The sequence below is a fragment of the Triturus cristatus genome, chromosome 11, assembly GCF_964204655.1.
Source record: "Triturus cristatus chromosome 11, aTriCri1.1, whole genome shotgun sequence".
Lineage (NCBI taxonomy): Eukaryota > Metazoa > Chordata > Amphibia > Caudata > Salamandridae > Triturus > Triturus cristatus.
In genome coordinates, this window is record NC_140594.1 from 119,224,139 (window position 1) to 119,243,719 (window position 19,581).

Sequence of the window (19,581 nt, forward strand, 5' to 3'; positions counted from 1 at the left end):
GAGGTGCATTCAGCTGCTCTACCTCCGGTAACTGACTCTTGATGGCCTGGCTTGTGGGGCATTCGGCTGCTCTACCTCTCAGTTACTGACTTTTGTACTGCCTGGCTTGAGGTGCATTCAGCTGCTCTACCTCTCGGTAAATGACTCTTCATGGTCTCGCTTGTGGGGCATTTGGCTGCTCTACCTCTCAGTAACTGACTTTTGTACTGCCTGGTTTGAGGTGCATTCAGCTGCTCTCCCTCTTGGTAACTGACTCTTGCACCGCCTGGTTTGAGGTGCATTCAGCTGCTCTACCTCCGGTAACTGACTCTTGATGGGCTGGCTTGTGAGGCATTCGGCTGCTCTACCACTCTGTAACTGACTTTTGCACCGCCTGGCTTGAGGTGCATTCGGCTGCTCTACCTCTCAGTAACTGACTTTTGTACTGCCTTGCATGAGGTGCATTCAGCGGCTTTACCTCACGATAACTGACTTTTGCACCGCTTGGCTTGAGGTGCATTTGGCTGCTCTACCTCTGGTAACTGACTGTTGATGGCCTGGCTTGAGGTGCATTCAGCCGCACGGCCTCCTAGTAACTGACTCTTGCACCGCCTGGCTTGAGGTGAATTCAGCTGCTCTACCTCACGCTAACTGACTCTTGCACTGCCTCGCTTGAGGTGCATTCAGCTGCTCTCCCTCTAGGTACCTGATCCTTGATGGCCTGGCTTGAGGTGCATTCAGCTGCTCTCCCTCTCGATAACTGACTCTTGTACCGCCCGGCTTGAGGTGCATTCACCTGCTCTACCTCTCTCGGTACCTGATCCTTGATGGCCTGGCTTGAGGAGCATTCAGCTGCATGGCCTCTCGGTAACTGACTCTTGCACCGCCTCGCTTGAGGTGCATTCAGCTACTCTCCCTCTCGATAACTGACTCTTGTACCACCTGGCTTGTGGTGCATTCAGCTGCTCTACCTCTCGGTAACTGACTATTGCAGTGCCCGGCTTGAGGAGCATTCAGCTGCTCTACCTCTCGGTACCTGATCCTTGATGGCCTGGCTTGAGAGGCATTTGGCTGCTCTACCTCTGGGTTACTGACTTGCACCACCTGACTTGAGCTGCATTCAGCGGCTTTGTGCACATGCGTCAGAGAGCGGGCAGAGCAGCCAGGAAACCTTGGTGGCCCTGACCATGTGCATCAGCCATGGCCAACCATAGAAGACTTGTTAGAGGAGAACGCAGTGTAGTACCTCAAGGAAATGTAACATAAAATCGGGTTCCTCAAACTTATATCAGAACCCTGGCATTGTTGAGTTAACGTATCCCCGACGTGTAATTGACCCTGATGCTAATTTTCATGTGTAGTCATTTTTCTTGTGTGTAAAATTAAAATACTTCTTGTTTCCATAGACAGAGCATTGGAGCACTGGTTGGGTAGTGATTTATTGATGTGTGCACTGAGGCCTGTGTCTCTAGCCCACATCACCTCCCTGAATACGCCTTGCTACCTCCGGGATCAGGTGCTAAAGAGGTGAACTTTGTGCCCACTTTTGGGTACAACAGTCAGGAGATCCCAGACCAACAGCACCAAAAAGCCTTACTTGGCACAATTGGAGCCAAGGAGCCCCTGTCTGCCCAGTGCCCCTCAACTCCCACAACCTCAGGCAGTACCCACAGCAGTGTTGCTCCAATGGTTTAGTATTCACATTTATTTTAGTTTTTTGGATAGAACGCCCCTGGCCTTTGGTTGAACTCCCATAAAATGAGTGTTGTTGATGTGTTTCCTACCAATTGGGTTATTGCTTTTGTTTGCGCACATACATGTTTTTACATGTATGTACATAAACTGCATTTATTTATTCAACTTGTGGACCAACCTTGGTTGTGACTTGCACATTTACTGGTGGTTGGTGGTTTAAAGTCTTTATTTCGATTTTTACATCATAAAAGACAATTGAAAGCAATAGAAATTAGACATACATAAGATAGTTCATTTAAAACCATCACAATTACAATTTCATAAATTTCAAAAAACATTTCAACGTTAAAAATAGAATTAAACAGTATGATAAAGACCTAATACATGAAAAAACCCGTTGAGAAGTTAAAAAACGAGAGCAAGATCAAGGTGCCTGCAGATATCTTGCTCTAATCCCCCATGCCCACCCCAGGAATTTGGCTACGCCCACAACTACCACCTCAGAGGTATTGGTACGAAGCACCCATATAGCCTCAGCACTCCCTCTGACTTTAAGATGGTGGCAAATGGGCCTAATCCATTTGCTTCTTGGGGCATAATAAGCTGGACATGCAAATAGGAGATGGCCAACACTCTCCTTGTGACCAATGCACCAGGGGCAGAAATCACTCGCTCGGTTAGACCAGTTCTTGGTGAAGGATCTTAAGGGCAGAGACCCTACTCGGAACTGGTGGTAGAGCTTTTTGTCAAGTGTCTTAGTTATAACGTCCCAGTAATTCTCCAGGAAAGGGTCCAATTTATGGGACAAGAACCTTCCTGTTAAGCTAGTAGAATCTGAGGCGATAACTAATGCTTGGCGAACAAAAGCCCAGTAAAGTGCTTTAAATTCCTGTTTTGAAGGAAAGGTGGCTGAACCCGGGGAAACCCACAGCTGATTAAGACCCATGTCATCCAAGATCAATTTCACTTCATGAAGCCAGGGTATACTACTAGACCCCCAAATAGATCTTACTTCCTCAAGTTCCCTAGCAAAGAGGCTTAAGTCTGGGGAAGTCCAGATACGTCTCCACAGGGCTACTAGCCTGTATCGAGCCATTTCGTTAATTGGGTTGCAGCCCATATCCAGACATAGTGGTTTGATTGGAGCTGATTGGGGGAGTCCTACCAGTTTCCGCAAGAATTTATTTTGAACTTTCACCAGGGTTGATAGGTCCATATGCCCCCAGAGGTCTGCCCCGTACAATATCGCGAAGCTTACCTTGGTAGCATAGATCTTAAGTGCGGGTTTGACACGTTTGGTTAAGGACCTTTTTTGCTCCTGCAGAAGACAACCAGTAAGGCGAGCAAATTTTAGGTGTAATGTGCCAACCTGTGGTTTCCAGCGGAGACGGTAGTCCAAGGTTACTCCTAAATAGGTCATAACCTCAACTTGTTCCAAACCGACTCCATTCATGCTCACTGAGCTCCTAATGGAGCGACTTATAGTTAGAACCATAAATTTAGTTTTGCTCACATTGATTTTTAAATCGTTGACATTACAAAACTCCTCAAATCGGGTCAATGCGATTTGCAGACCACTACGAGTCTTTGAGAGAAGTAAGGTGTCATCGGCAAAAATGAGCATAGGGAACTTGGTCCCACCCAAAGAGGGTGCATCAGTGGGGGTCTTAGCAAAGAACTTGACCACCTGGTCAATGAACAACAAAAAGAGTGTAGGTGCCAGAACGCAACCCTGACGGACGCCACGTGTTACGGGGAAGCAATCTGTCACCTGCCCTTGGCCTCCCCACCTCACCCTAGCAAAATTTCCCTCATGTAATCTTACAATCATGTCCAATAATTCTAACGGCAGTCCCAAATTTCTAAGAACGGTCCAGAGTTTAGCCCTTGGCACAAGATCGAAGGCCGATTTCAGATCTATAAAGGCTGCGTAGATGGACCCGCCGCCCAACAGCACCACCTTCCAGTAGATCAGACAAAATCTGAAGACCTGGTCAATGGTGCTGGTACCTGATCTGAAACCGGCCTGTAGGGGGAACAGGATACCCTCCAACTCCATCCACCCCTGAACTCTGGCAAGGACCATCCTTGCGATGACCTTTTGAAGTGAATCAATTAAACTTATGGGACGGTAGTTTCCCGGGACTGAACGGTCCCCTTTTTTAAAAATGGGGAGAATCTCCGCCCCCTTCCAGGACACGGGGATCCGGGCCCCCTTGGCAATAGCATTCGCTACCGCAGTTATATAAGGAACCCAGAGTTGGGGATTTATTTTGAATAAATCAGCCGGGATGGAGTCCATCCCTGGCGCCTTCCCCCTTTGGACCAGGCGGAGCGCAGACTCAGTTTCCAGTGGCGTGAAGTTTAACTCTTGGTTAGGAGTAAGGGTAATTTCCTGCTTGGTTAGTTCAATGTCGATTTCCAAATCAGGATCCATAAACTGGCCAGAATAGAAATCAACCCATGCTTCTGCAGACACATGATTAACTGGAGTTTGGGAATCGAGGTTTCTGCCCCACTTAACGATTTCCCAGAACTTGATCTGGTTGCCAGAAGTACAGGCGTCCAATAGGTCAGACCAATGTAGGTCATCCCACTCCTTTTTCGCTTCCCACTGAATTTTTTTGTACATTGAACGTGCCTCTTTTATATCGCTGGAAATCCTAGATTTCACTGCTTTGACTAAACGACTATGTGCCTCCCTGCAGTTTTTATTGTACCATTTCTCACGGGATCCATATGCCTTTACTTTGCCTTGTGTGGATGGAAGGGTTAAGAGGGCCTTAAGATTAGCAAAGCACCGTTCGTGAAGATCACAAATCTGATCACTAACATCCATGGTGGGGGCAAGAATCGAAATGTCGCTCAAAGTCGACGAGACTACCTTCATTATGCTATCTAAAAGGGTCGGATCCTCCACCACCCTGGACCATCTGAGCCTTCTTCTATCGTTTGTCAAGATAGCATCACCTGTTAGATGAACAGCAGTTATAGACCTGCCAAATCCACCTGGGAGTCTCATGCTTAATGACAAAGGGTTTTGGTCACTTTCAGGACGAGACACAACTTCCATATCATCCAAGAGTGACCAATATTCAATTTTTAACAAGATGTAATCTATTCTACTTTTCCTCACCCCATTGTCAAAAGTGGGTTTTCCATCCTTATCAGAGGCCGTACGACCATTGGTTGCCCTCAAACCCCAGTCCAGACACAACCCCATCCAGTGTAAAGCTGCCTCAGAGCCTCTTTTAATATTATTCAAAGACAGCATCGGGATATTCCAGACAGTGTCCCCCTCAAACCCCAGGTCCTCCCCCGCATTATAAAGAGGCTCAAAGGTGCAGTTGAGGTCCCCTGCTAGGAGGAGTAACTTGTCTCTCCCTATCCCTTCAAGGTAAGAGTCTAACACATCTAGGATACTAGGACAGCGCCCTCCAGGTTGACCACGTGCATAGATGTTAATGACTACAATGTCCTGGCAGTTATCCTTACTTAATCTAATTCCCAAGAGGTCCGGGTTATCCAGAACAATTTCCATTGGTCGGTAGCCAATGGACTGTTTAACCCAGATCACTAACCCCCCCGATGCTCGACCTTTATTGCCCCTTATTGCTGGTTTAAAAAAATTTAGGAACCCGGCCCTATGAATTGGATCAGGGGCCCAGCTCTCCTGGAACAGTAGGATATCAAAAGTATCAATAAAATCCAGCCAGTCCTCTGAAGCCATACGCCCCTTCAACCCTGCTACATTCCATGATGCTAATTTGAGTGTCACGACCTGACTGGGTGTTGTTGTGCTATGCATGCTACAATGATCCACTCCCAACGATGAGACTATATTAAATTGGGAACCCTCCACCATGTTGTCATCTTGATGATGATATGCAGAGTCCGCCACCTTCTCCTTCTCCATGATGACACCCCCCTGGATAGATACCTCAGTACAGACTCTGTCAGCCCCACCCACTTGGTTACCCAGAACACTCCCGCTGCCAGCTACCGGGTGAAGTCAATCGATACACTCCAGGCCAGAGAGGGGTTCGTAGCGATTAGACAATAAAGGGTACTGCGGGATGTAAGGTGGTCTATCAGCAAGATTTCTCCTAACAGGTCTTCTAGGGAAGGTATGACTAGATGTGAACTCGCAGAATCGTTTGGGATGAAAATATCCAAGGCCCAGGGTCTGCACATCACCCAACCTCCCAAACCTTGCTTCCCTACGCAGGAAATCTACCACCCAGGGATCCTTAAAGGATATAATGATGCAGTCCCCCTCTAGGTCCTTGGTACAGTGGCTCACCCATTCAACTCTTCTCACAAACAATATTTCAGTCGAGGAGGAGGGGGGAAGAGGGCGGTTTTTATTTAGCCAGAATACAACTTTGTTTCTGAGGTCCCCATGTGATTCATTTGAACCCTCCCTAAGTGGGGCAACACCTGTTAGAACTATCGTGTATGGGGTGGCTTCTGAAGGTAGGTCTGTACAGGGGGGTGCCCGTTTATTTGCTTTCACAAGGGGAATAGGGGGGTTGATGGATCTGCTCCCCTTTACTCCATTACTTATTTTGGGCGGTGATGATGTACTCGGAACACCACTCGCATTATCTTGTACCCAAGTAGCCAGAGGAGGTGTAGGAATGTTCGGCTGGCATTGTTGGTTAAATTTAAAAGAAGCCTTCTTTGGCACCTGTAGCAAAGTGGCTGGTACAGGCGTACAATCATTATTCCCAGAGCTCCCCCCTGCCACTGAGCCCTTGTTTTTGTTAGGATTAGGCTTAGTGGATACTGGTCTAGCAGATGCTGAGGATGGAAGTTTACCTATGGTTACATTTCTCTGGCCTTTAGAATTACTCGAAGAACTAGGATTCCCCAGGGCATTTTGAGGGTTAACTATCTTTTTTAAAAAGCCAGTATTGGTGTTTACAAGAGTCTCAAGTGCGTCCAACTTTAAGGTCATCAAACGTGTTCTTTCAAGTACGGGAAGTAAAAGAGTTTTAAACACAGCTTCCATTTTGGCCAGCAGGCTATCATCACTACTATAACAGGTAGGACATGGGTCCGAGGACCCAAAGGGGATATGGGGAGGGCACAGGGGATCATTTAAAACCAAGACAGGGTGTGAGGTGGGGGTGACTTCGGGGATTATGATGGTGGGCTGAGCTGGAGCATTGGGTCTTTGGATCTTAGTAACACCCCCCCTCTGGTGGCCCTTGCATCTTTTCCTTTTGCGGGGTACATTTCTCAGAGAGTCCTCATCCATGGATGAGTCCGACTGAGATTGACTGGCCAGGAGCACACTGCCCTCACCCCCACTACCTTGTATGTCGTCAGGGTTTGAATCACTTTCTGAAGAAGTCAAAGATAGACCTTCCCCCTCCACCTCACGGTGCACATCCACCGCGGCTTCGACCAAGTGGTTGCTCGTACTCGGGGCCAGTGCATCAGGGCTGGGTATTGTGGCCAATTTTCCTAATGAAGAGCGTTTCCCGCTAACCAGATCTAATGAAAGCCGTTTTTCGACCATGGCTATCTCTTTTTCAAGAATACCTGTAGCCCTGGTGATAAAGGCGTCTAAGGGGCCAGAGACTACCCCCTTGGTAGTCTGCAGCTTATCAGTGCGTTCCTTTCCAGAACGTAAAGGCATGGTTACCACAACAGGGTGATGTTTACACAACGATATGACCAAAAAATATAAGAGAGCAGGGGGGGTGGCCCAACCCAACCACGACCGACCACGGACCGCCACAGACGGTCCCGCCCTTCTCCCGGGCTTCTCCCGGGACGCTCCCGCGCAGCGGCAGGCTATTACTGCTAAATACACACGGGGGGCGTGACAAGCAGGTAGAGCGGGCCAGGTGTGGCAGGTTGGCCAGGCAGGGACTCCTGGGAAATGGAGTCCCTGCAACTCTGCTCGCAGCCCTGCTAGTGTCCCTCAGCACGCCCCAGCAGTCCTCCAGGTGTCAGCACGAAGTCCGTGGCACCCACTGGTCTCCTCCTCGAAGCGGGACCCGCGCAGCACATTTACTGTAACATCTGTAGGCCATGAAAGTGCATTGTAACTTTTTTTTAAAATCTGTAACAAGCTGATATGCTAATTGGCCAGAACATTAACCATGTTGCCCTTTCACTGTGACTGACACAACTGCCTGTGCAATTTGATACTATTTTCTGTGCTAACTGATGTGTTTACAATAAGTATTTGTGAACATCTTTTTAATTTTAATTTAGGTATTGTGGAATACAATACAGTTTACTTTCTTGAAGTGAGATCATTTCGGTAGCAATAGCTGGGGCCCCCACCTATAAATTCTTCTATCTGGGCCACATGTCTAAACTTAGTGTAGCGCGTGCTTACATTTTGATAGAAAACCTTTGCATTACTCTGCTTGAAACTTTCCACTGAGCTGGACTCTTGTAACATCCTTTCTTCTTCCTTTTGAACCTGCTCCTCTGTGCTAGCTTACCACCCTCTACGGGGTGTCTTTACTTTGGTCTCACTGAGCACGTAGTCACTTGCCATGAGCACCTCCAGTCTTGTTGCGATGGTGAATTTTAATGTCTGGACTAAGGTCAAACTTCACCCCCCCCCCCCCCTCCCCCTTCGACTGAGCTTCTCAACTCACTGTTTGACTTTATTTCATGAAAAGTTTCTATCCTAGTTGCAGTCTCTGCTACTACCTTCTTTGAAGGTCAAAGCATCCAGGCATAAGAACCTAAGTTATTTGCCAACTGATTTGTCTCCTGTCTCAGTGAAGGGCGATCTTGCCTCTGGAGGAGTTTTTATGGCATTATGAAGCTCTGCATGCACTCTATTGCCTCTGCCTCTGTCTCCTTGGAGTGAAATCAACCTCTGGTTATTCCTTTGTTTAAAAACATATCAGTAGATCTGCGCGTATTGAGCAATTTTCATCCTTCACCCTTTTACTGCTAAGATCATCGTGAAAGTGATCAACCAATCATCTGTATTGTTTCATTGAGTCTTATATTAGATTGGACCTGCCCAGTTGGCCTTTCTGTCTCTTCATGCCACAGAACCTGTGCTGGTCACTGATCTGGATAAACTCAAAATGCCCAATGATCAAGGGGGAATGGCCTTTCCACCTACTCTGTCGTTTGACCAGATGCAGGATTTGAGTTTCTACCTTTTTCTGTGACCGCTCTCAGGTGGTCATTCTGTCTTCTCTCCATTGCCCAATTAAGACATTGGCTTGTGAGGCACCGCAGAGTTCTTCCTTTGGCACACCCTGCCGCAGTAGCTCCTTTGCCTTCCCTTTTATGGCCCATGTAGATGACACTCAGGTTTTCTTGAGTGTGCAACTTTGTGTGATCTTTTTCAATTTGTGTGTATAGATGGATGTTGGATAGCTCTGTGTGTGCACACTATGCAAAAGTCAACAATATTTGCTTTGGCAATTCTGTTGATTATAGGTGAAAGTATGTTTTTCATTGCATCAAGTGTAAAGCAAAAAGAACTCACTCTGGTTAGAAGAAGTTGTTAATCATTTATCATCCCGCCTGTCCTCTTACTTTGTAATTAATGTTACCTTCTTTCTCTTTCTGAATCTATCAGCCTGCCCATGGCTGGGAAAGATGCTGTATGTAAGGAAGAGGTCATCCCCATACTGGTGCTGCTCCTAGGTGACACCGACGCAGAGGTGCGTGCCAACGCTGCGGGGGCCTTGATGAACGCCACCATCACTACTCCAGGTAAGAGTGAACAATGTGAGATCCTACCTTAATGTGCCACTGGCACCTTTGTGTGATGAGCTTCTAAAACTATATCATGACAGTAAGTGCTCATGCAGAAGCTCCACCCCCCACAAATATCAAGATAAGTGAACTGAATGCGGCTTAAGCTTGTGATTGTTTTCCAAAATCCTTATTTAATCAAACACTGTAACATTTACAAATAGTCAAAGGATTGTTTACAATGATTCAGAGTACCATACAGAAGGCTCGATATGTAAGATTGTATCTTACAAGAGATAAAACCGTAAATATCCATTGGTTCTGTATATGATAAGCATGAGTAAATCGATAAATACTCCAAGCCACAAGTCAACACAGTGAGTGTAACTTACTCTTTAAAACAATTGAGACTTATCGCATTTACCTGAATATCTGATCCTCAGAAATATTGTAAATGACCTTATTGGAGTAGATGCTAAATGTCCAACCCTGTATGGCCCTGGAAGAAGGGTTGGTTAATGCTTTCAGAGGCATAAACCAACGTAAAATGTCCCTTCAGCTTTTGTGTCGGTGGCTTCAAAAGTAAACACAATGCCACAAAACATTACAATTGAACTTAATTAAAAGAGTTACCACTAGGAGCTAAACTAGCAGAATATATGTATTGATGACTTGTACTCTCTTGGTTGAAGAGAGAGTTGGTTATATAAGTCAGGACTTGGCTGTGAGAACAATGGCAGTGTGATTCGCTGTTATCCAGGATAATCATTGCATTGACCTTCAGGTTATGATAGGTTATATTGGGAAGGAAGATGATGAGGATGAGGATGATAACGGCCTATATGGGGTAGCTCACAGTCCACTTGTGCTCCATGTAAAATGCCAGGATGATGATGATGATGAGGAGGAGGAAGATTACCATGAGGCACATTATTATCAGGAACAATATATAATTAATCTCCGACAGGAACCGCACCACAGAGAAATGGCTCATTTACCACCGTCATTGATACAGGATCTGCAAGCCATGTTAGCAGATTACAGACAAAGATTCTCTCCACAACAAAGTCCACCAGAACACCAGGTTCCTCAGGTGGAAGTACCAACAACAGTACCGGAACCTCTAGTGCCTAGTACACCGGCAAATGCAACGGGCCAGTTCCAACTGACCCTGGAGATCAAAACATTTTCTCTTCAGAGGATGAGGTTGAAGAAGGGAAATTACCTGATCCGACATCTGTTCCTGATACTTGGGATGATTATGTAATCCCTACACCATCCCCTCCTCCACACTTACCTTCAGATTCTCCTCCAGAACACATTGGGGGTTTTTCACAATTTGATGCAGAGGGCAGCCAATAGGTTCCACTTACCCATTACTGTAAAATAAACAGAATGTTTTCTGTACGATTTTAAAGAGGACACAAGGAAGGTGGTACGTTTGATTCCAATTATCGACCATGTATGGCAGGAGGAGGTAAAAATTATGAAGACGCCGGCCTCCATGCCAGCGGTACGGCCTCGTGTAGAGAAGAAATTTAGAGCTCCGGAGGACTCACCATCTTGCCTTATTGGACACCCAAAGCCAGATTCTGTCATCTCTCAGGCTGCACAGAGACATTCGAAGAATCCGGTGACGCCAATTACTACGCCACCAGACAGAGAGGGACATCGGATGGACCTTTTGGGTAAGAAATTTTCTTTGATGGCAGCTGCAACAATCCGAGCAGCAAATGCGTTGGCCATTATCTGCCGCTATGACTGTCAAATGTGGTCAGATATGGCAGGGCTGATAGACCTCAATCCGGACGAAAGCAGACAGGATGCCTGAAAGATTCTATTGGAAGGTGAACGGGCTGCCTCCAAAACAATTGATTCAGACAATTGGCGGGAGCGGTAGTACTTCGACGCCAGGGGTGGCTGAAAGCTACTACCTTCAGACCTGAGGTTCACGCTAAGATTCTTGACAAGGAGTATGATGGAGAGTCGCTTTTTGTAAAACATATCGACGAGGCTCTTTTGGTGATTAAGAATGATAGAGATACCGCAAAGTCCTTGGGATCTCTACAGTATAGAAGAGTAGCTTTTAGAGGCACCAGAGGGCGAGGACTCACCACCTACAAATGCGAATATCAAAGAGCTCAACAATACCAACAATGCCAACCTCAATATCGCCAATCGTACAACACGCAATCGTATCGTAAATCATCGACAGCTGGTTTCTCTCGCCAGGGAGACTGCAAGCGAACACCCCAACAGGGCCGTGGCTCTGGCAGAAAACAATGAGTACATCAGGGTACCAGTCAAATTTCCCTCCCTGCCCATGAGTGCAAAAATGTCTTCTTATGCACAGCGGTGGCACAAGATAACATCAGACTGCTGGGTGTTGGACCTAGTCACCAAGGGTCACACCCTAGAATGTATTCAAAAACCACCTATTACTCTTCCCGGGAGTCCCACTCCCCCTCGTCTTCACTTATTGCGAAAATAAGTCTTGATCATGCTCCTCAAAGAAGCTATAGAGGAAGTACCATTCACTCAGAGAGGAAGAGGTTTCTATTCTCTTTTCTTCCTAATAAGAAAGAAGTCAGGAGAATGGCTACCGATTCTGGACCTAAGGAAACTCAACACGTTTCTTAAAAAACAGACATTCAGGATGGTAACACTCTCCGATATTCTGGGATGCTTAAACAAAGGAGATTTCATGACTTCACTCGACATGGAAGACGCATATTTTCATATCCCAATCCACCCAAGCACAAGGTTCACAGTGGCTGGTACCCACTATCAATTCAAAGCGCTCCCATTTGGTCTAAAATCAGCACCACGGATTTTTACCAAGTGCCTAGCACCAGTAGCAACAGCCTTGCGATCTCTGGGGTTTCAAGTTTTTCCATACCTCGACCATTGGCTGCTCAAAGCTGCAACAGAGCAGGAAGCCGATCAGACAACGACAGCTTGTCTCCATCTATTCAATACATTGGGACTCACTCTAAACAGAGAAAAATCTAATTTACGTACAACTCAGGTAATATCGTTTCTGGGAGCATCTCTGGACACCGTCCAATGCAAAGCATTTTTGTCTCAAGAGAGACAGATGCAACTCCAAAGGTTGGCAAGGACCATTTCAGGTAGAAAGTCAGTTTCTGTACCAATGTTCAAATCGCTCCTAGGGATGTGCTCGTCAGCAATAAATGTAATACCTTTAGCAAGGCTAAAGATGAGACCTCTCCAGGAGGAACTACAGAAACAGTGGCAACAAGCTTCGGGATCCTTCGAAGATGTAATTCGAATCACAACAAGGATGGTGGAAACACTGCAATGGTGGTCTCAAACGCCAAATCTTGTTCAAGGTCTAACCTTTCTACAAAGTACCCCAGATTTCATTCTGACAACAGACGCCTTCATGGAGGGATGGGGAGGTCATCTGCAGGATTTGCAAATCCAGGGCAAATGGTCTTCGATACAGAAAAAACACATCAACAGATTGGAACTCAAAGCCAGATTCCTATCTCTTCAGGCTCTCCTTCCAAGAATAACAGGTTCCTCAGTGCTGGTCCATACGGACAATACGACCAACATGTATTATATAAACAAACAAGGAGGAACGAAATCCATGACGCTATCTCAAGATACGCAGGATCTATGGGAATGGACAACGCTCCATGGAATCTCGTTGAGGGCAGAGCATGTCAGGGTTCTGCACAATACCCAAGCAGATACACTAAGCAGGTCTCAGTCCAGCTGCCACGAGTGGGAGCTAGAGCAAGCACAGGTGGACAGGATCTTTCAAAGATGGGTGAAACCAGCTCTGGACCTGTTTGCAATGAAGGAGAACACAAAATGCCAGTATTATGCCAGCATGTTCCCACTACCGCGGTCAAGGGGGAATGCCCTTTTAATACGATGGTCAGGGGTATATGCCTACGCTTTTCCCCCCATCCCATTGATCCCCAGGGTGCTAATCAAAATGAAGTCGGAAGGCTGTCGCCTAATTTTGATAGTACCACGTTGGCCCAGGCAGTATTGGTTCCCGGAGCTACTTCTATTGTCACAAGACAGACCCATTTGTCTTCATCCGTCACCAACGATGTTATCGAGGAACAAGGGTCAAGTGATTCATCCGGATGCAGTTTCTCTTCACTTGCACACATGGCTCCTGAATTCCTAGAATTTAAGGATCTCAATATTTCACAGGACTGTAGAGAAATACTTGCTAAATCCCGTGCGGAAGGAACAAAGTTCATCCACTGCAAGCCCCTGCTGAGCAGATCTTACCTTACAAACTCTCACCAGCTAAGTCAGGTCTCACCTTCTCTTCAGTAAAAGTCCACCTGGCTGCAATTTCCCGGTACAGGAAATCTCCTCAGATTCCTTCTCTCTGTTCATCTCCTCTCATAAAACAATTTATGAGAGGCCTGTTCCGCGCTTTTCCTCCGGTGCGCTTCTCCTCCAGAGTGGAAACTCAATGTGGTCCTAGCACAATTGATGAGACGACCCTTTGAACCAATTTATAAAGCAGAACTTACATTTCTCACATGGAAGGTATCCCTCTTGCTAGCTCTTACCTCTACAAGAAGAGTGAGTGAGCTACAGGCGTTTTCAATCAAAGAACCTTTCCTACACTTTACAGAGAATTACATAGCTCTTAGGACAAATCCTAAGTTCATTCCGAAAGTACCAACGCAATTTCACCTAAATGAACCGGAGATATTACAAGCTTCCTTTCCAAATCTATCTAGCCCAGCTGAATGAACTTTGCATACATTGGATGTCAAAAGATGTTTGAAATTCTATCTTCACAAAACAAAGGAAATAAGGAAAACAGATCAACTTCTAGTGGCCTATGGTCAAGGAAAACACGGAACCGCAGTAATGAAAGCCACAATCGCCAGATGGGTCGCATCTGCGATACAGTTCTGCCGTGAAAAAGCAAACAAACCTCTGACAGCGTGGGCTAAGGCACACTCCACAAGAACAATCACTACAGCCTTGTTTGCTGGAGTGACATTAGACAAAATATGCCGTGCTGCGACATCGAAAAATGTCCACACGTTTACCAGACACTACTGCCTCCAATCTGCACAACGGGAGGATGCAGCTGTTGGGCAAGCTGTGATACGTCTTTTTTTAACTAAGGTCAGATTCTTTCATTTTCATAAAGGAATGCTTTTCTTGTTTTTTCTTTCTCTAATCTTAATTAGAATAAGTGATCAAGTAACTGTATTTGGCAATGTGTACCTTAATATGATTTGTGATGTATATTTGTATGGTTACGTCAACGTTCACTGTTTTAATATTTCAATATATTATAATGCTTGGCACATGCATTGTGTGAAAGATAGTGGATAACTATTGGGAGTTTAAAATGACATGTCTCCCACCTTCCGCTAACGACTATTAGGGTACTGCTTGCTATTCTGATTCTGGCATGTGAATCCATGAAAGATACCCCAATACCGGATAAGAAAACAAGTTAACTTACCTGTAACTACAGTTATCCAGTATTGGTATCTTTCATAGATTCACATGCAACCCACCCTCCTCCCCGTGGAGTCAGTTCTCATTGATTTTGGGTATACTTACTTCCCACTTGTGCTTGGAAAATCTGAAGAGAACTTGCCTCTGCTGGGAGTGTTCTAGAGGGTTCTAACAGCTGATTGGCTGGAGCCAACTTTGGTCCTTTTTTGAAAAAGGACAAAGATAGGCTACTAATAGATGGCCTTAGGCCCTTTTTTAGCCTATTTAGTGTTTATGGCACTGCTTTTGTATTTTACTGTGGGACTCCCATCCCGACGACGGGGAATGATTCAGGCATGTGAATCTATGAAATATACCAATACTGGATAACTGTAGTTACAGGTAAGTCACTTGTTTTCTGAGGAAGCAACGACGTGGATCGCCTATATATTTTTACAACGTATGTGCTTTTACCATACATACCTTTACAATGAAATTCGTTGTAAAGGCATGCGTTGTAAACGCACATGCATTGTAAAAAATGCGTAGCAAAGACTACGCGTTGTTACAACGCATGCGTGGTGATGCTTGCGTTGTAATTGCATACGGGGTAACAGCTGCGATGTAGTGGCTGTTCCCCGGTTTAGATGTCCTCCGGAGTGATAAATATATGAGAAGAGTCGCCGTCGATGACCCTAAGCTTTGCCGGGTACAAGACTGCGTATCGGACTTGCAATTTGCGCAGACATTGCTTGACTTATGAAGGAGCCGCGCTGACATTGGACCTCCAGAGTATAGTCAGGGTAGGCCGCAATGATTGTGTTTTCAAAGCATGCCCTTAGGTCGGAAGAGCTGGAGGATAAGGCCCCGGTCCCGGCAATTGAGAAATTGGCCAATGAGAGGGCGGGGTGGTGCTCCAGCCCGAGGTGGGTGCCCCGAGACGCAATGCGCCCTCTCAACAGAGAACAGACCAGGTATCCTGTCCTTCAATACTGTGCCCATCGGCCACTCTTCCAGGAAGGGCTCAGAACTAGGAAGCTCCAGGAATCAAATAAAGCGGACGTTGTTGCGCCGAGAGCGCTCTTCCGCATCTTGCGCCGTGTGATATAAAGCCGCCAGTTCCTCCTGTACCGTCGTAAGCTTAAACTGTAATTTGCGTACTGAAGGGGACAGTTGGCTTATTGCCAATTTTGATTAATCGAGTCTCTCTCAGACAGTTTGTGGTGGTCCGCATGTAAGAGGCCCACGTCGAGGGACACTGCATCAATTTTCGCTTCTAGCGAGGTCGTGGTGTTTCAGAATAGCATGTAGTACCTTCTCAAAGTGTTCTGATTGTTTATGGAGCATGTTTTCAAGATGCTGCAGGTTGTTCATATTTGGCGTCGACGGGGAGGGTGCCTCCACACTGGCCTCACTGGGTGCCGTTCTGCAGGATCTATTCTTCCCCATCTGGGTATGAGACATAGGAATGGCTTCACACGTGGTCGGATGTAATGACGAGAAGTATCCCAAAATAGTTGGGAGGAAGGGAGAGTGGGGGTTGAAGGCCTTGCTTTGAAGGAAGGTAACAAGTGCCTTCGGAGGAGGCCCCCCACCTTGGACAAACAAGGGCCACAGGAAAGAAGAGGAGTCCGCCAGCAACAGATGAATGTAAAACGTTACAATCCAAACATTTACAACGCATGCCTTTACAACGCAGTTTTTACATCGCAACATCCATTACAACGCATGATTTTACATTGCATGCCATCATAACGCATTTTTAGAAACTACACTTACAACACATTCCATTACATCGCATTATACCATTACAACACATACCATTACATTGCATATAAGGTAAGTGTTGGATAGTGTAGGGGTAAAAATTACTATTCCCACTCCAATGAGTGCAACAGTAGGGTAAGTGTTGGATAATGTAGGAGTAAAAATTACTATTCCCACTCCGGTGATTGCAACAGTAGGGTATGTGTTGGATAGTGTAGGGGTAAAAATTACTATTCCCACTCCAATGAGTGCAACAGTAGGGTAAGTGTTGGATAATGTAGGAGTAAAAATTACTATTCCCACTCCGGTGATTGCAACAGTAGGGTATGTGTTGGATAGTGTAGGGGTAAAAATTACTATTCCCACTCCAGTGAGTGCAACAGTAGGGTAAGTGTTGGATAGTTTAAGGGTAAAAACGATGCGTTTTAATGGTATGCGTTGTAATGATATGCGTTGTAGTGACATGCGTTGTAATGACATGCGTTGTAGTGACATGCAATGTAATAGCTGCGTTGTAATGGCATGTGATGTAAGGGAAGTTGCGTTGTAATGACTGCGTTGTAAAGGTAGTGCGATGTAATGACTGCGTTGTAAAGTTTGTTTCCCGCAACAGATGTTCAACAGCCAAGCTGACCTCTCAATGCCATTGTATAACGCCACTGAGGCAGCATCAAAAGCAGGTTAGTCTCAAAGTTCGAGACTTTACATTGAGGACCCTGTGGTGCCTGGCACCTCCTCGTGACGGTTCTGTGCTATCCCATTGATGTAACTGCCTCAAATCTCAACCCAGAAGGGGAGTTGCCGGACACAGGTAGTCCATCTCAGGAGTAGGCACCTCCAGAAGTTGAGCCACGGAAAAGTGGGGGCCCATGTGCAAGAGCTATGGCCCCATGAGGGAAAACTCGCAGCCACCCGGGCGGTCAAGAGGTGGGTGGGGATGCGCCATTTTCAGTACATCCAAGTCAATAGGAGACAGGCCCTTCCCCCGCTCAACCCCCACTGCCCCTGTCAGTCTACGGCCTCCAGCAGCACAGGCACACTGCAGTCCCGCACTTCTGCCAGCTGCAGTCCTCTCGGGAGTTCCCCACCCCGGAAGTGCCCCTATGTGAGACCCCCTGGGCGCGGCATGTCGCAAAGTCCAGGCAGGATCCTTTTTGGAACTAAAAGTCAGTTAGCACCAAGCATGACACAGGGCAAAGGCAGGGCTTCTCCCTAGGAGCAGCAGCAGTCCACATCAAATTCCCTCGAGCGACCAGATGGGGGTGATTTCTCCTGCAATACGAGGCCCCAGGCCTCAATGCCCAGCGGAGTGCAGGTGCCCCCAGCGCGGCCCCCTCCAGTGCTCACCAGCCCAGAAGCCTGGGTCTTCGGTGGCTAGGGATGCGCAGCACTCAGCAGCCTCCAGGGGTCGAATAGTGCAGGCAGGTCCTGCACTGCAGATGAAGGTCGGGCAACATCACAGCCGGGTCCCGCGGCAGGGGCCCGGCCTGCCTCAGATCATCGGTCCCGCCTTTCACGCCAGACAGCTCAAACACTCCACGGGCAGCACCCCCAGTTGGCGATGTGTTTCCGCCCCGGAGACTGATGGGCCAGGTGGCGCGAGGCACCTCCTTAGGAGTGGCAACTGTCCACGCTAAGCTCCCCGCAGCCGACTCCTGCTATTAGACAGCCCCGGGGGAGGTTAAACACTCAAATAAGGGTCAGGCTGTGTCACAGCCGGCTCCAGCGGTAGGGGCCAGGTGTGCTTCAGATCATCGGGCCCGCCTTTCGCATCCGACAGCCTGGACACTCCGACTGGGAGGCTGACAGGCCGTATCCTAGGCCCCAGCGATGTCGGTCACCTCGGTTCTCCGATGCGCACAGCAGCAGGCCCCGGATCTGCAGTTCAGCAACAGGCCTGGATCCACAGCAGACTGAGCACCTCTCTTCACTCAGCTCCGGTCACTCCGCGGGCCCGGAGAGATTATGCCCCAGGTTATCTCTGCAGTCAGTTGGTGGTCACATCAGGGGCCACCACCACATAAAAGGCAGAAGGATGATCGGGCCTAGCACGAAGCTTCTCAGTAAGTATCCAGTATGGATGCATTACCCCCTCATGGGTCCTCCTCGTCCCAGTCCTAACAAAGTGAGGCAATCCTGCCTCCCGACAGCCAATCAGCACACTAGAATATTTTTGAAAAGGTAACATAAGTCCCTCCCACCCACCGCCATGCCTGTTTTTATTTGCTGTCCGACATCGGTCAGAACGCTGGTGTGCTCCATGTTTCCTGTTGCAGTTTCTCAAGTTGGACGGGCTGAGTATGCGGTGCCGCGATTTTTTGAGTTTCTGAGGTTAAATTATAGGCAATAGAAAAAACGTTTGATTCGTACCGACATTCAGGTGGCTCGTTGTTACTTGAGTCTTCATGGGGGGTCCAAGTGCGCGTCTCTGTACCTTCATGCTTCCATGATTTGTGTCTGGGCGGTATCTCGTCTGTTGGCATTGGGGCTGTTTACGTTCAGGGGCATCTGAATTTTCATACGGATGGTTTGGGCTGCCTCCTCCTGTCCTCTGCTCTGTACCGTTTGTCTGTTCCTCTGTTCCGGGACCTTTGTCTTCGATTCTGGATCGGTCTTTTTGCTTCCCCTCACGATGCTTTTCTACCCCGTTTTGTTCCAAGGTGGTCTGTCCTCAGGCTTGGGGGTTGCTCTCACATTTCCTTGGCCTTCGGGCTTTCTGTATGCCTTCCCTCCTATTTCCCTCCTCCCGAGGGTGCTGCAGAGGATTCGGGGGTGAAGGTGTCTGTGCTGTTGGATGCTCCTTTTTGGCCTCGCCCTTTTTGGTTTCCTCTCTTGCAGCTGCTGGCAGGGGCAGGTTTGTCCACCTTCCCTTGGTTCCGGCTCCGCTACTGTGTGTGCACCTGTCTTTGTCGCTTGCATCTGACGGCCTGGCACTTGAGCGGCTGACGTTGGCGTCTTTGGACTGTTCTTTTGTGGTGGCCTGTAACA

The 19,581-nt window shown here is 47.3% G+C and overlaps 1 protein-coding gene across 1 annotated transcript in view; it reads left to right on the forward strand.

Moving 5' to 3' along the window:
• The window catches only part of RSPH14 (radial spoke head 14 homolog), a 530,513-nt gene that overhangs the window by 505,349 nt on the left and 5,583 nt on the right, over window positions 1-19,581 (forward strand). Inside the window, exon 5 of the mRNA XM_085636404.1 lies at window positions 9,248-9,384. Within this exon, the coding sequence (XP_085492530.1) occupies window positions 9,248-9,384 (137 nt within the window). The remainder of the gene's footprint in view (window positions 1-9,247; window positions 9,385-19,581) is intronic.